This window comes from Phaseolus vulgaris, chromosome 4 (genome assembly GCF_051622355.1).
Source record: "Phaseolus vulgaris cultivar YP4 chromosome 4, ASM5162235v1, whole genome shotgun sequence".
Classification (NCBI taxonomy): domain Eukaryota; kingdom Viridiplantae; phylum Streptophyta; class Magnoliopsida; order Fabales; family Fabaceae; genus Phaseolus; species Phaseolus vulgaris.
The window spans coordinates 24740786-24756393 of NC_143501.1; the positions used below are offsets into that span (position 1 = coordinate 24740786).

At 35.8% G+C, this 15608-nt stretch overlaps 1 protein-coding gene across 10 annotated transcripts; it reads left to right on the plus strand.

The window, feature by feature from the left end:
* The first annotated feature begins 1508 nt into the window (after positions 1-1508).
* LOC137837447 (protein PIGMENT DEFECTIVE 338, chloroplastic) lies at positions 1509-9626 on the plus strand. 10 transcript variants are annotated; one of them, XR_011085460.1, is made up of 8 exons: positions 1509-2521; positions 3131-3205; positions 3286-3357; positions 4126-4206; positions 4330-4427; positions 6800-6905; positions 8023-8071; positions 9110-9626. XR_011085460.1 is itself a non-coding variant. In XM_068646432.1 (8 exons), the coding sequence occupies exons 1-8, from the start codon at positions 1670-1672 to the stop codon at positions 9266-9268; spliced, it is 1512 nt and encodes a 503-aa protein (XP_068502533.1). In that variant the 5' UTR covers positions 1509-1669; the 3' UTR covers positions 9269-9626. The 10 variants fall into 10 exon arrangements, 7 of the variants coding, with proteins under 7 accessions (XP_068502533.1, XP_090157794.1, XP_068502534.1 ...); XM_068646432.1 differs by having other exon boundaries at positions 6780-6905; XM_068646435.1 differs by lacking the exon at positions 4126-4206 and having other exon boundaries at positions 1518-2521; positions 6780-6905.
* Positions 9627-15608: the final 5982 nt, after the last annotated feature.

Consider the following 15608-nt stretch of genomic DNA (forward strand, 5'->3'; position numbering starts at 1 on the left):
AAAGAGATGTTGACACGATTCATCCTTTGTCTGGCATAGTGCACATAAGGTTGTTTCCATCAACACCCCTCTCCTTCTCAGACATACTCTAGTAGGTAGTCTGTCCATCATAATCCTCCACGCTACAGTCACCGCACTTGGGAATGCCTTAGCCTTCCACAGCGACTTAAAGACATCATGTTGAGGGCCTCTTCCTTGTTTTGACAGACACTCGTAAGCATTATTGACTGAGAAGCACCCTTCCTCCTCGTTCCCCATACCTGGACGTCCTTCTCTTCTTTAAGTATGGTTGTCGTGGTTATGAGCACATCAAGTTCTTGTACTAGAGCGAATTCCCACTCAAATATTTCCCGTCTCCACCTTAACCGCCAGCACCAACCCGAATCTTCCCACACACCTACCTCTCCCACCTTGTGCCCCTGGTTTAAAGACAACGAGTATAATCTGGGGAACAAAGTTTTAAGATTACAATTACCAATCCACACATCCTCCCATAACCTAATTTTATCTCCACATCCTAATTTCCATCCAATTTCTTTATGAAACCACCCTTCACCTTCACCCTCCCTACATACTTTGAGTAAGTCTCTCCACCACCATGATTGAAGTTTGACCGGAATCTGCACTTCCGGGCCATACTTCGAGTCTAGCAGTTCCTTCCATCTCCCCTTCTCCTCCGAGATGTATCTCCACCTCCATTTGGCTAGGAGAGCTGCATTGAACTTTCGAATCTCTCTCACACCCAGACCACCCTCCTCAGGGCAGGGGTGTTATTTGCGAGAAACCTTTTAGAAGGTAGGTCAAATAAATCGTAAACCTAGAAGCACTTGTCATGAAAGGTGGGCTTGACACAAGCCCAATTTATTCTAAGTACACCCCAATTTATGCTAAGTGAACCCTACTTTAGCTTATTCTTCTATTTGGACCCTAAATTGAGCCCAATTTATTTACATAAACTTGTCTTTTGAAAAGACCAGAAGAGAGAACATTTGATGCTCTAACCTATATCCCCTTCTTCTTTTGCTGAGTTACTTCTGAAGTTTAGTGGGACCTTGTCTCTGGTGTTGAGATGATTGACTTAATTGTGAAGTGTCTGTTGTGTCATTGGTTATCTCATTGTCTAATTGGGTTGTATCACTAGGTAAGGTCAATAACATTGGTAGAAAGTAGTTCTTAATGTAAATGAAATAGGAGCGATAGTTAGAAGAAAATGTTACCTATGACAAAGAGAAATAATGAATCTTCAAAATTTAAAATTCAAAACTACTCTCTTTTAATTCAAAATCACCCCATGAATACCAAATGTTTTAGAAAAAATAGGAAATGACGCAATATTCATAATACTGAAATAAAACCAAATATTGATATAAGGATAAAATAAAAAAATAATTGAGAATATATATATATATATATATATATAAAGTATTATTATTACATTTTTCAAATAATTAAAGAAATAAAAAATATTACACCAAGAAATAAGAAATACGAGAACTGGTTGTCATTTTACTCTTATCCCATATCAATAATCTATGTGATAGGCATGTTGGTGACATTCTCGAACAAATTATGAACTGAAGGAAGAGAGACTGAAGGAAATGGTTGAAGTGGATACTTCAAAGTGGCACGAAACTTAGAACTGAACCAAATTTCAAATTGTGTCTCGAATATGACACTGGTTCTTTGTTCTTGTAAGCCCCTTTTACTTCCAAACTCTTCATTACCTCTTAATCATGTCAGAAACCCTTTGAGGAACAAGCAATATGCCAACCCCGTGAAACCCCAATCTCCTAAATTTTGCCCTTTTGCAAATAAATTTACAATTTTGGGTGCTACCCATGTTCCACTTTGTTCCAAGAACGAGGAATTTGTGATTGATGGTAGAATCCAAAAGTTTGAAACGCTAGAGTTGCTGGACAAGCCTTCACTGGTATCCATTAGAAATGGGTCATCTTCTGAAATTGATGTGCACAGAGAGAAGGTTCCTACTGAAGAGGAGGCTTTGGCATTGACATCCTTTGAGAAGTTTCTAAAGGGAGGTGATGATTCTGTGGTGCAGGAGAAGGAAGATGGTGGGGTGTTGGAAGGTTCTAAGGGAAGGGATGACGTGGGTGATGAGAGTGGAGAAAATAAGAAGGGTTGTGCTGAGTACTATGAGCCCAAACCTGGGGATTTTGTGGTTGGTGTTGTGGTTTCAGGTAATGAGAACAAGCTAAATGTGAATGTGGGGTCAGATTTACTGGGGACAATGTTGACAAAGGAGGTGCTTCCTTTGTATAGCAAAGAGATGGAGCAGTTGCTATGTGATGTGAACAAGGCTGAAGAGAATTTTATGGTTGAGGGGAGGATGGGGATTGTGAAGAATGATGATGCAATGAATGGGGGGCCACTGCCTAGGGGAACTGTTTTAGAGATTGGGACCATTTTGTTTGCTGAGGTTCTGGGTAGGACCCTTGCTGGTAGGCCACTGCTTTCTAGCAGAAGGCTCTTCCGCCGGATTGCCTGGCATCGGCTGAGGCAGGTTTTTGTCCTCCTTTCATTCTTTTTTTCCCTTACATATGGTTAGAATTTTAGGTATTGTAACTTTTTTGTGTGCTTTGTGAGTGAAATGCAAAATGCTAGGTTCTTAAGACTACCAAGTTGGACACTAGGAAGCACAAATACAACTAAAAATTGTAAGATTAAGCACAAATAAATGGTATCAAGACATCTATGTTTCAAAAACAAAAATCTTACATTAAAATAAAGACATCAGTGTTTCAAAATTTGACATTTTTCATTGTGAACACAAAAATATTATTATTTATCTAGATATGATGCCTCATCCATGTCAGGGAACAGATTCAATAAATAGGGTAAAAAAGTTGAAGGTTATAAACTAGATGTATCTGACATTGGTATGGAAAACATTTGAAGATGTCTTTGCTTCCTTGGTTTGAAAGTATTATCATATATTGATGAGTGAATGTTACATCACAATTAACTATAGTTATATGCGATGATAACAAACTTGAAAGCAATGATCTTATGCCAAATTGTTGCTTTAATCCAATTTTGAAACCTATAAAGTCCAATAATCTCTTCTCGTGTTGATGAGATTTAAATCCTCTACTTTTAATGTTTTGGACAGATAAAACAGCTTGGTGAACCTGTACAAGTTAGAATCACTGAGTGGAATACTAAGGGCCTACTGACAAGGATTGAGGTCTGTGCCATTGAACTGAATACTTATGTTCATGTATCATACCAGTACACAATTGTCTCTTCTTGAAATTGGATATGCAGGGTTTACGAGCTTTCCTTCCCAAAGCTGAGCTTATGAAAAGAGTAAATAGGTTTACTGAGTTGAAAGAAAATGTGAGTTCATGCCCTACAATTTTCCTCCCTGGAAAAAAATACAATACACTCTTATTTATTTTGAGACAGCTAATTTACATGCGAGCTTCTTTTTAATTCTTATACTCTATTATTGTATTATCTAGTATTGAGTGGATAGACATAATATTTTATAGCTTCACTGATGTGGATAGTGCTATTAGGCTCAATTAAAATCTTCTGTAACTTGCGTCTCCTTGAGTGTGATTGGTGGAAGCCTCTATATGCTACCCTGTTAATTTGTTATTGTTTCTTAACTGAGAAGCAATTATCTTTTCAAGCTTTAGGCATGTATCTGCCTTAAAAATGTAGCCAGCAATTCTAATAACTACTTACTAAATAATAGGAATATTCAACATTTTCAGACAATTTTGTTCTGACATGTATTCCAAATGATATAGTCCATAATTACTTTAGTAAGATCTCTATGCTTCTTCACAGGTTTATATTGGTTTATTTTATTTTGTATTGTTTAAACATACGTCAGTCTATTAAATTTTTATGTATCATGATATATTATGGAGTTCAAGTCATGATATCAAGTTGACTTTCAAAGTACTTTATGACCTCATCTAGGTAAATGAATTTAGTTTGTTTTTCAATTCTTGCGTGGGCATTTTTTCTCCTTATAACTGAAACCCCCCACCTGTTTGAACACATTAGATGTTTCTCCCATCATGCGTTGTTAATCTTTCAGTGTTTTCTTCTGTACTTCTTAGTTCTTACAACTATTTGATAATAATGACGTAGATTGGACGCTGTATGCATGTACAAATTATTCAAGTAGATGAAGCTAATAACAGTTTGATAATTAGTGAGAGGGAAGCTTGGGTCAGTATGCAAATCTGTCTATTTTCTTTCTTGTTTCCTAGTTTCAATAGTCAGTGGAGTTTTTGGTTCTGGTTGCTCTCTTTTGTCTTTTGAAATCCCTGCTGTGTAATTGATACGTTGCAGGAAAAGCTATATCTCCGAGAAGGAACAGTTCTTGAAGGGACTGTAAGAAAGATCCTTCCTTACGGAGCCCAAATAAGGATAGGAGAAACAAATAGAAGGTGAGTGATATCTTGGATATAGATTGTTAGCTCCTCCGCGCTTTCTTTTTGTCTGTTTGCTAAGTCAGCATTATTCAACAGATTCGCATAGATGCAGTCCTTATTTTCAAGGGAACAATTCCATCTTAGAGCATTGTTTAGATGCTTTCATGTTTCCGATTTCCCGCTTTGATCAACAATGTAAAGATAAGAAAAGATAATGCAAGTTTATTCTGCATAGGTGCCTTTGTGCATAGCGAGAACACTGGCTTAAAATCATCTCATGCTTTGGATTTATCTTTCTTTTTATCACATTTTACAATTTATACACCACTTGTGCTTAGATTTTCTTATACAATACAGAGATTAGAAGTCTATTCTGCTGCCAAATTCTAATCACGGTCATCCTTAATTATGAATTTGGTGGAATCTTGTAATCTTATCAATGAAAAACACAGGGGATAGCAGAAGAGTTGCAAGTAAGGAACCGGTAAAATGACAAAATTAATTGTTTTTTTAATGTGCAGTAATGTCTTTTGCACTAGCCTTTAGGAAAACATTGTTATGACAGGTTTGGCAACCAGATATTATATTTCACACTGATACAAAAAAAAATAAATTATCTTTAAGATTCAGTGATATCAATAATTATGTTACTGGAGACTGGAGTGTCTCATGAACCTTACCTTTTAACATAATCCCTTGGATGAGATCTTTAAAATGAGAATGAATGTAAAGGAAGTAATGAATGCCTTTTCCATTGAATTATGGGTTAAAAAAGGTTCCCCTCCCCATCAAATAATAAAATTGCACTCAATACAACGGGATTTGAACCTAGGTATCACTACACAGTATTAAATGCTAAGCCCCAGGGCATTTTTTTAGAGTAGTAAATAAGTTCTTTATTGTCTACTTTGATTTGGCATTTTATCTAGATTAATTCTTGCATTTGTTTCTAAACTTTAACCTAGAAGTTCACAAAACTTAACTCATTTATATACATCGGTGCATTTTACATTGAATTTTGTATTATCTTAGTGAGCACATGAATTTAACAAATATAAGGTGCGTCAATCTGTTTTAGATCACAATTTTTATTCTCATATGCACATACCTACCCCTTTTCTTTTTGTGGACAGAGTTGGACCATCTGAGATTCTAGTTTGACTGTTTTGTTGTTAAGATGATGTAGTTAATTCTAGGAGCTTAAGGTCACTCGAAGAATTTAGGAAACGAAGGGAATTTCAATGGAAGAATGGATTCCGATTTGTATTGATTTAAGAGGAAGAATTCAGGAATTACAATTTAAGTTTTTTCTTTGTTTTTTTCTTCTCATAACAGCCTTATATAGCTATTTATATTCTTCGGATAGGTGTAATCTAGAAACCACGGATTCAATTTTTTCTTCATATTCAGCAACCAATCCCGTCTGTTGCAGGCGTATTAGATCTGCCATTAGGTCATCGTAAATACCTTCGAATCGTTCTGTCAACACTGCCTTAAATTCTGTCCAAACAGGGAGGTTGTCCAGGGAAAAAGGTTTCACCATAGATGTGTGCCATTGTAAAGCTTTGCCTTCAAGATTAACAATGACAAGCTTTGTTTTGACCTCCTCAGGCGTACGGTCAATGGAAAAGTATGTTTCGCAACGGTAAATCCATTGCTTCACATCATCAGCGTTAAAGCAGGGAAATTCGCAGGCCAATCTTGTTCCACACGAATAAGTGGAAGAAATGCAATGTGGTTGCGCCGGTTGGAAATCTGGGCCAGCAAGATGAGTCTTGAAACATTCTTGAATGCGTTCTGCCACAGCGGAGTCCAGTGTCTGTCTCATGGAGGTCATTATCTCCATGAATCTTGCTTCGAGACAGTCTTCTTGTTCATGTAACGCGGCTTAACTACGTATTGCTTCTGCCATACTCTTGATAGGAAGGTGCCCAGCTGATACCACTGATGTAGTTAATTCTAGGAGATTAAGGTCACTCGAAGAATTTGGGAAACGAAGGGAATTCCAATGGAAGAATGGATTCTGATTTGTATTGAGTTAAGAGGAAGAATTCAGGAATTACAATTGAAGTTTTTTCTATGTTTTTTTCTTCTCATAACAGCCTTATATAGCTATCTATACATCCTACCAATCAGGAAAACAGAAAAAAAAAAAAAACAGAACAATGTAACTGCCAAACTAACTTTGTCCTGTAACATAAGAACATAATTCAGTCATCCTATTCTTTTTATTAACATCTTTAAGATCTGCATATCTTTGAATATATATAACCTGACATTTAATTTCTTATGAGTTAAAGTTGTTTGGATCACTAAATTGTATGTGCATAACCTGACATTTAAAATTAATCTGTTGGGTACTTTCAGTGGATTGCTACATGTTTCAGATATCACTCGAGCTCGAATTCCTTCCATCACAGACATGCTTTCTGTTGATGAGAAGGTTAAAGTTCTGGTCGTGAAGTCACGCTCTCCTGATAAAATTTCTTTAAGGTAATGGACTGCTGACTTTATGACTGATATCTCTTATTGTTGGGTACACCTAGTTTGTTACTGTTTATTTGGGGTTATTTAATGGATCAGAAGAAACCTTCTATGCTAATTAAAATTCCAATTCCTTCCCTTACTACTTACAACACATGAACTCCTTACAAAATTAGGCATTACCAGGCTGAGAAAAAGGTAATAATAGGGCAACCAATCAAAATAAATTAGAAAGATATCCACCAAAATAATAGTAATAATAATAATAAAAATAATAATGACTGCATTATAAGAATATCATCTCTTCAGAATTCAAATATATCATCTGGATTGAAATTTGAAACTCCATCATCATGTGACCTCTTTGGGTGCCCTTTGGTTCTAAAAGGCTCTTTCTTTTGAGTGTTTCTGTTCTTTTCTGTTTAAGCCATTGCTTATTTTTCCAATGAATTTGGTATTTTAGCAAGTTTTGTAAAGATTTGCTTTTAGGTCATTAGAGTAGGTGTAATATACGTTAATTGTGTATTATTTCATGCAAATTGATCACTCACCAAAAAGTATAGAAGCAAAAAAATCAATATTATTTCTAAGAATAGAGTGAAAGTAAGGATGGCTGGAGAATAAGATATATCCATGCTGAAATTTTGTGCAAAATAGTTAGATCCATTTTTAAAATGTAGCTTTCCAAATTTTAGATGTGGTTGTGCTGTCACTCTTTGGAGATTTTGTCTTTAAATGAATCCAATGACACTCTGGTCTAAGTAACCAACCTCACCACCAAGTGGGATTAAGATTTTGTTGTTGTGCACCATCACAAGAAAAGGACCAAAATATGTGAGCACTATTCCAGTACTTCATGAGTTTGAGTGAGAGAATCTAGCCCTATTACCTAATGAGTAATGATACGACCAGGAGAAAAGGATTATATTAGTCCTTTCATCCATTTCTTTAACAATGGTTTCTTGCAATTTGAGATTAATTAACTTTGCTTTGAGTTGAGTGTACGTGAACTCAATATACTCAAATTTACTTGTTACTTTCCATTACACATGTTTTGTTCAACCCTTTCTTTGTCACAAAGTCGTGTTGAAGAACATTAAGTTGTAATTCTCTTCATGGCATGCAGCATTGCAGACCTTGAAAGTGAACCTGGCCAATTTCTATCTAATAAAGAGGTATTTATTTTAGTGTTTAATTCCTACGCACCAGTATTATAAAACTTTTTACATTGTCAACTAATCTGATACCATGTTAGTATGACTTTTTGGCTATGAAGCCTCAATACTTAATAGAGAAGTATCGGCATGTCGAATACCAATACTCCTTAAATACTCCCATATACGCTTCTGAAAAGTATTCAATATTTTTTTTATTTAGATTTTTATAAGATACTTCGGTGGTACTTATTGGATACTTTGAGTGCTTGTGGACATGCATTTGAAAAGTATCCAATCCTATTTTTTAGGACATGACTCGGATACTTCCAAATAGTATCCAAAGAGCTTGCCTTGAAACTTTCTGAGCAGTCATATTCTTCCTCATGCTATGAAAGGATTTGGAGTCATACTCCATTCATTCTTTGAAGAGAAACAAAATGGATCTATAAAGGGGTGGATATGGTTTATGTGCATTACCTTCAACTTTTGACCAGAAAAGTTGAAAGTTATTATTATATTAAAAATGAGAGACAAAGTTGTGGGACATTAGTTAAGGATATATCCCTATGATGATGTTGAGCTTCTTGAATTGATAGAGGTTTCTCTTAATGAAAACCAAACTTGGAAATTATGTTTATTTTTGCATGATGGTAACGGAGGAGAGGAGAATGATACAGTTAGCATTTGTCAGTAATTTAACAATGATGCATGATACTTGTGAATACTATTATATATAGTTAATACTTGTTTGGAGTTGTACCAAAGGTGTTTTTATTGGTACAGTTACCCAGGAGTGGTTATGATATTGCAGTATCTATATTAGATTTTAAGCTAATTAAGTCCAAGTTTCAAAAGGTTAGTACTATGTATCTGGGCTTAATAGATTTTAAGCTAATTATTATAGAAGTCTAAGCTTACCATATATAATTTTTGATTGGATAACAACGTAGAAACCTTTTACATTGTTAGTGTATATACTAGTTTTATTTATTGTTTAAGTTCTTTGGTTTGAGTAAGATTGATCTTGAGATATGCTTGTTTCATTGGTGCCAAAAGAGAGTATTTCTGGAGGCTGATATGATGGCAAAGAAATACAGGGAAAAGCTACCTCCTGCTTTTATCTCTCAACAACCAGAAAGCCTCCGAAACAGTGTCCTTCCGTTTGAAAATGAAGCACTTTATGCTAACTGGAAGTGGTTCAAGTTTGAGAGATAATGATGACACAATTAACCTTGAAAGCATAACATTATTCATGGAAAAGCTTGATTTATAGAACCTGACATTGAATAGCACAGAATGTTCTATAACGGGGGCTTTCATTCTTTGAAGAAAACATTACGAGCTTATAGCATACGAGGTCTTGATTCAGTCAATTTATAAGTTGATTGCATCCATTGCAGAGCACACAAGGTATGAATGTGGTTTCAATAGATCATCCAAGTATTATATGCTTTAATTTGTTTTCCAATTCATTTTTAACCTGTTGATTAATAGGTAAATTCATGCAGCTTCTAAATTTTGATGTTAGTTATATTTACATCTATTCACTTCAATTTTGATGTCTTCCTTTTCATCTTGTTTCTTTCCTTAACTTTTCACCTCTTTTTTCTTCTCCTTTTTCAAAGGTTTATATCACATGTATATGTATTGCTAATTTGGAGATAACAATTGATGTTCCAAGATATTAAATCTTTTGATGTTCGAAAATGTTTGCAAGATATTAAATTTCATTACATTTTAAAAATCATCTGGACCAAAATTATCATTTTAAAATAACATTCCTGGGTTATTTAACCAAAATTTTATTTTTTTAGACATGTTTAATGATATATTTACTTGACTTTAGATATTCTTTATACTTCATAGATTTTAAGATAATGAAAATAAAAGTTAGAATTGAATTAAAAAGTGACATTTTATGGGAATATATTTTTTCTACATCCTAGCATGAGGATAAAAACTATGTAAATAAGAGAATATAACTTTTTTGAAAATAAAATATAACTATTTTCAGAAATATAAAAGGATTCAGTGAAAAAAGAAATCAATTTCATCGAACGTTAGAGGGGCTAAAAACATTTTACTCTTTGAAGATTTTCTATATTATTTTCTTCCAGCCTCACGAAATGAAAACAGAACAGTGTCTAATTGTGAATATTGGCTACACTTATATATTTTATTCTATCCCCGACCCTCCCAACACCAACCTCAAATGAATCAACCCTGACTGAACTTTTGCTCGTTGAAAAAGATCAAACACAGAAACTCTGCTCGATAGCATTGCTATGGCACAATGTGAAGACAATCAACTACCAAATATTGTCACGTTCCCTATTAGGAAATATTAAATAAATTATGATTATGTTGAAGTACCATGCTCTTCGACATTCAAATTTTTAAGGCGACGAGAGGTAGCAGAGGCATCCTTGTTCCCTTTGTCCTGCTCCAAATTGTTTTGATTTTCCTCATGGTTCTTCTTCTCTCCATTGTTTTGGTTATCCTCATGGTTCTGGTTTTCCTCATGATTATTGTTATCCCATTGTTTTGGTTTTCGTCATGGCTCTGTTTCTTCCCATTGTTGTTTTTTTCACCCTCCTGGTTCTCCCAACTGTTCTTGTTTTTTTCATTCTCCTGGTTCTCCCCATCATTCGAGTTTCCCTCTTGATTCTGGGATTTAACAATCTCTTGGAATGAATCCAAGAACATGCTGCAATCTAACATGAAATACAAACCAATAGTACACACTATAAAAATGTGCTCCACAGCAAGCAATTACAACAATAAGTTTAAATGTGTTCCAAACAATGATCTACTCGATGGGAACTTAATCTAATTGTCATATCAATGAAATTCAATTTCCATGATTACAGATAGCAAGTTAATTTCCATTCAAATCAAGTTTTTTATCTCTCCTGCATCACTTCTTTCCCACTGTTCCAATCCTGAAAAAAAAAAGTTTTTATCTCTAATGAGAAGTGTTGGTAATAAACTCTACCCATTCCTGTTTAAAACTGTTAATGAACCCATTACGTTTTACGTAACTCGCTTTGCCTCAGTCTAGAGCACTTTGGCTTTTCATTCTATAAATACACCAATGTATCCATTCTATAAATACACCAATGTATCCATGCACTCATTAATAAGAAATATATTGTTCTACATTTTATCTCTACACCTTATCTCTTTCTCTCCCATCTCTCATCACCTTTACATGGTATCAAGAACTGGTGAATTTTTTTTTTCATCATGGCAACGTCCCCTTCCTCTGCCTCAACCACGTCTTCCTCTTCTTCTTCTTCTTTTTCGTCATCTTCCCTTTCCTCCCCATTGCTTCATACCTTCTCTACTCCTCTCACACTAAAATTTAATGATGAAAACTTTCTTGTTTGGCGCCAACAGATTCTTGCGCAGGTTGAAGGGCTTGATCTTCTCCATTTCTTGACTTCTTCTTCTACACCGCCCAAACATCTCACCCCTGGTTCAGGTTTTGTTAATCCTGCCTATCTTATGCACAAACAGCAAGACCATCTCCTCGTTGCCCGGTTGCTTGCGTCTATGTCCATCTCCATGTTAACTCAGATGGTTGGTCTCTGCATTGCACATCTTATCTGGGATAAACTCACTGTCTATTATGCTTCGCATACACGTGCCAAGGTTTGTAAACTGAAACTTCAACTTAAAACTTAGAAACAACGTATTGTTTCCACGTATCTCCTTGCCCTTAAGCGTGTGGTTGATTCTCTTGCTGCTATTGGCTCTTCAATCTCTGCCGAAGACCATATAGATGCAATTCTTGATGGTCTCCTTGAAGAATATGATAGTTTCGTCATGTCTGTCACCTCATAGATAGATCCTTACATAGTTCAAGATATTGAATCTTTGCTTATGGCTCAAGAAGATCGCTTTGATAAACCCAAATTTCTTGATTCATCTCCTGCTAAAGTGCATTTCTCTTCCATCGGTTGGGTACCCTCGTCGTCTTCTAAGTCTTCTTCGCGAGGAGGCCGTTCTTCCTCTCGTGCGTCATTTCACCAAAAGCGTCAGAATTACTCTCGTCCAGAGATCTGCTGCTCCTTTTTTATCTTCTCAACCAAGGGTGCAGTGTCAGCTATGTTTCAAGTTTGGCCACACAACTTTAACATGCTGGACCTGATCTGACGCTGTTTCTTCTTCACCCATAATTTCCAATACATCTTCTTTTCAACAACCTCTTCATGATCCCGAACCATCTATTCTGGGTACTCCTTCGATAGTGAGTGATCTTCTCTGGTACCCAGATATAGGAGCTACTTATCATATCACCAATGATCCTGCTATTTTTAACAAGAAACAAATGTATAATGGTTCTGAGAATGTTCAACTTGGTAATGGTTCAGGTTTGTCTATTCATAGTATTGGCTCTGCTTCTCTACGTAATTCTTCTTCTAATAATCTCTTTACTCTTCATAATCTTCTACATGTACCAACTATTAACAAGAACCTTCTCGACGTTTCTCAATTTGCACGTGATAATGGTGTCTTTTTCGAATTTTTTCCTAACCATTGTTGTGTTAAAAATCAGGTTACCAAGCAGATTATTCTTCAAGGAAGGATTCATGAGAGTCTTTACGTGTTTCCCACTTTACACTAACCTATACGTTCCTCTATTAATGCTACTTCCTATAATTCTACTGTGCATAGTTATGATCTTTGGCATAAACGCCTTGCCCAGGCTTCATCTAAAATAGTGAAACTTGTTATGCGTTCCAACAATATTTCATGTAATACTGATGCTTCTTTTTGTGACTCTTGTGCTCGAGCCAAAGCTCATCAACTTCCTTTTCTTTCGTCTCATACTACTTATACTACTCCTTTACAACTTGCGTTTGTTGATATTTGGGGCCCCTCTTATGTTGCCTCCACTAATGGTTCCTTGAACTATGTCGCATTTGTTGATGCTTTTTCTAAATACACATGGCTTTATCTTATTTCACACAAATCTCAAGCTACTTTTGTTTTTCTACAATTTAAAGCTCTTGTTGAAAACCAAACTGATTTTTCTTTAAATACTCTTCAAACTGACAATGCTAAGGAATTTTTATTGCTAACCAAACTTTTAAACACATATGGCATCACTCATAGACTCACATGTCCTTACACCCATCAACAGAACGGTTTGGTTGAACGTAAACATCGTCACATAGTTGATACCGGCTTAGCTCTTTTTGCTGCTGCCTCTCTACCTCTACATTTCTGGGTGAAGCTTTTTCTTCTGCTGTTTTCACTATTAATATCTTACCCACTTCTGTTATACATAATCTTAGTCAATATGAAATGCTCTTTTCTCGCAAACCTGATTATACCATTCTGAAAGTTTTTGGATGTGCCTGTTATCCTTTGCTTCACCCATATAATCAACACAAGTTTGATTTTTGTTCGTCTTTACGCTTGTTTCTTGGGTATGCTTCTAACCGTAAAGGTTATATATGCTTCACACCATATGGTAAATTTATTTATTCTCGCAATGTGCTTTTTAATGAACTTATTTTTCCTTATTTTATGCCTAGTAGTTTGTTCATAGGTTCTGCCAATATCAACACTGATTCTCCTACCTTTTCACCTGTTATTACGGTTATTTCTACTCCTCCTACAACATCACCTTCCTCTCTCTCTCCTGAGTTTCCATCTTCGCTGTCTTCTACATCTTCACCTCCGATCTCCACTGCTTCATCATTGGTAGCTCCAAACCTCTGGTGCAGGATTTCATCCACAACCTCAACACTACTTTTGGGTTAAAGGACCTTGGTCCACTCCATTACTTTCTCGGGATTGAAGTTACATGGCTCCCTGATAACACTCTTCATCTTTCGCAGCAGAAGTATATTCACAATCTTTTTCGATGCGTCCACTTGACTCCAAACCTCAACCTACACCCATGCTCTCCTCCCTTCGTCTCTCGTTGCTGATGCTTCTGTCACGGTTGCAGATCCTACTCTCTACCGCTCGGTTGTTGGCGCTCTTCAATATATTACACTCACTTGCCCTGAACTCTCCTTCTCTGTCAACAGAGTTTACCAATTCATGGACAACCCACAACTCCCACACTGGACTGCGGTTAAACGTATTCTTCGGTATCTTGCAGGCTCTACAACTCAAGGTCTACGTCTGTATCCTTCTCCAAACTACTTGGATGTTTCCTTCAGTGACTCGGATTGAGCCATTGATCTTGATGATCGCAAATCTGTCTTAGGGTATTGCATCTATGTTGGTCGCAACCTTATTTCCAGGTCCTCGAAGAAACAAAAGGTTGTCTCCCACAGTAGCACTGAGGCTGAATACAAAAGTGTTGTTGCTGCTCTTGCAGATATTTTCTGGATCAACTTCGTCTTCCCACTTCTACACCGCGCCTTTATTCTGACAATATGGGAGTTGTTCAACTTGCTGCAAACCCTGTGATGCATTCTCGGTCTAAACACTTTGATTTGGATTTGCATTTTGTTAGGGACTATGTCCAAGACAAACGTCTCATCCTTCTTCACCTTCCAGTCCAGTTTCAAGTCGCGAATATCCTCACCAAACTAGTCTCTGGTGCTTCGTTTCACAACTTCAAACGTAAACTTAGGGTGCTTGATCTACCCACCCTAAGTTTAAGGGGGGGATGTTAATGAACCCATTACATAACTAACTACGTAACTCTCTTTGCCTCAGTCTAGAGCACTCTGGCTTTTCATTCTATAAATACACCAATGTATCCATGCACTCATTAATAAGAAATATATTGTTCTACATTTTATCTTTGCACCTTACCTTTTTCTCTCCCATCTCTCATCACCTTACATTATTGAAAACTATAAAATAAAGAGAAAGTATTTTCAAATAAGAAGACATGACATCCATACATTTTTTGATTTTCGATATATTATAACCATGCAGAGAATGTCATATTGCTAACCACACTAATATCATGCTTCTTTAAAAAAATTAAGACATCAAATGTATCCTACATTGTTTCCTTCAACTTTTTATTCGTTTCAAATTTCAAAATGTACTCTTACCCTCACTATCTCTCCGGTGTTTCCAACACACCATTTCGAAGAAGTTTTTCTAAACAGAGAAAAAGAAATAAATAAACAATCTTTTTTTTTTCTGACACAAGAAGGCATATTATTATTATTATGCACTTACTTTCAATCGACGTAAACCGAATGTAGAAAAGCCCGTCCTTCAACTCATTGCCAACGAAGTCCGTCGTTGTTATATCCTAAAGTTTTGGGATTTCATTAATATTATTGTTGGGTTGTTAAGATTTAATTAGTAGATATTGGGATTTAATTAGTTAGGATTTAATTAGCAGTTTCTATCATTTATCATTTATCTTTAGTTGAGATGTAATTAGCAGTTTCTATCACTTATCTCTATCATTTGTAATCTTTAGTACTCTATAAGTAGAGTATTGAATTATTATTTGAGATATGAATAAATATATGCACCTTGTTTCCTTCCTTAATTCTCTATCATTGTTTCTTGTTCTTGGTATAATCGGAAGCCCACCTAGGGGTTCCCTTTCCCAAAGCCT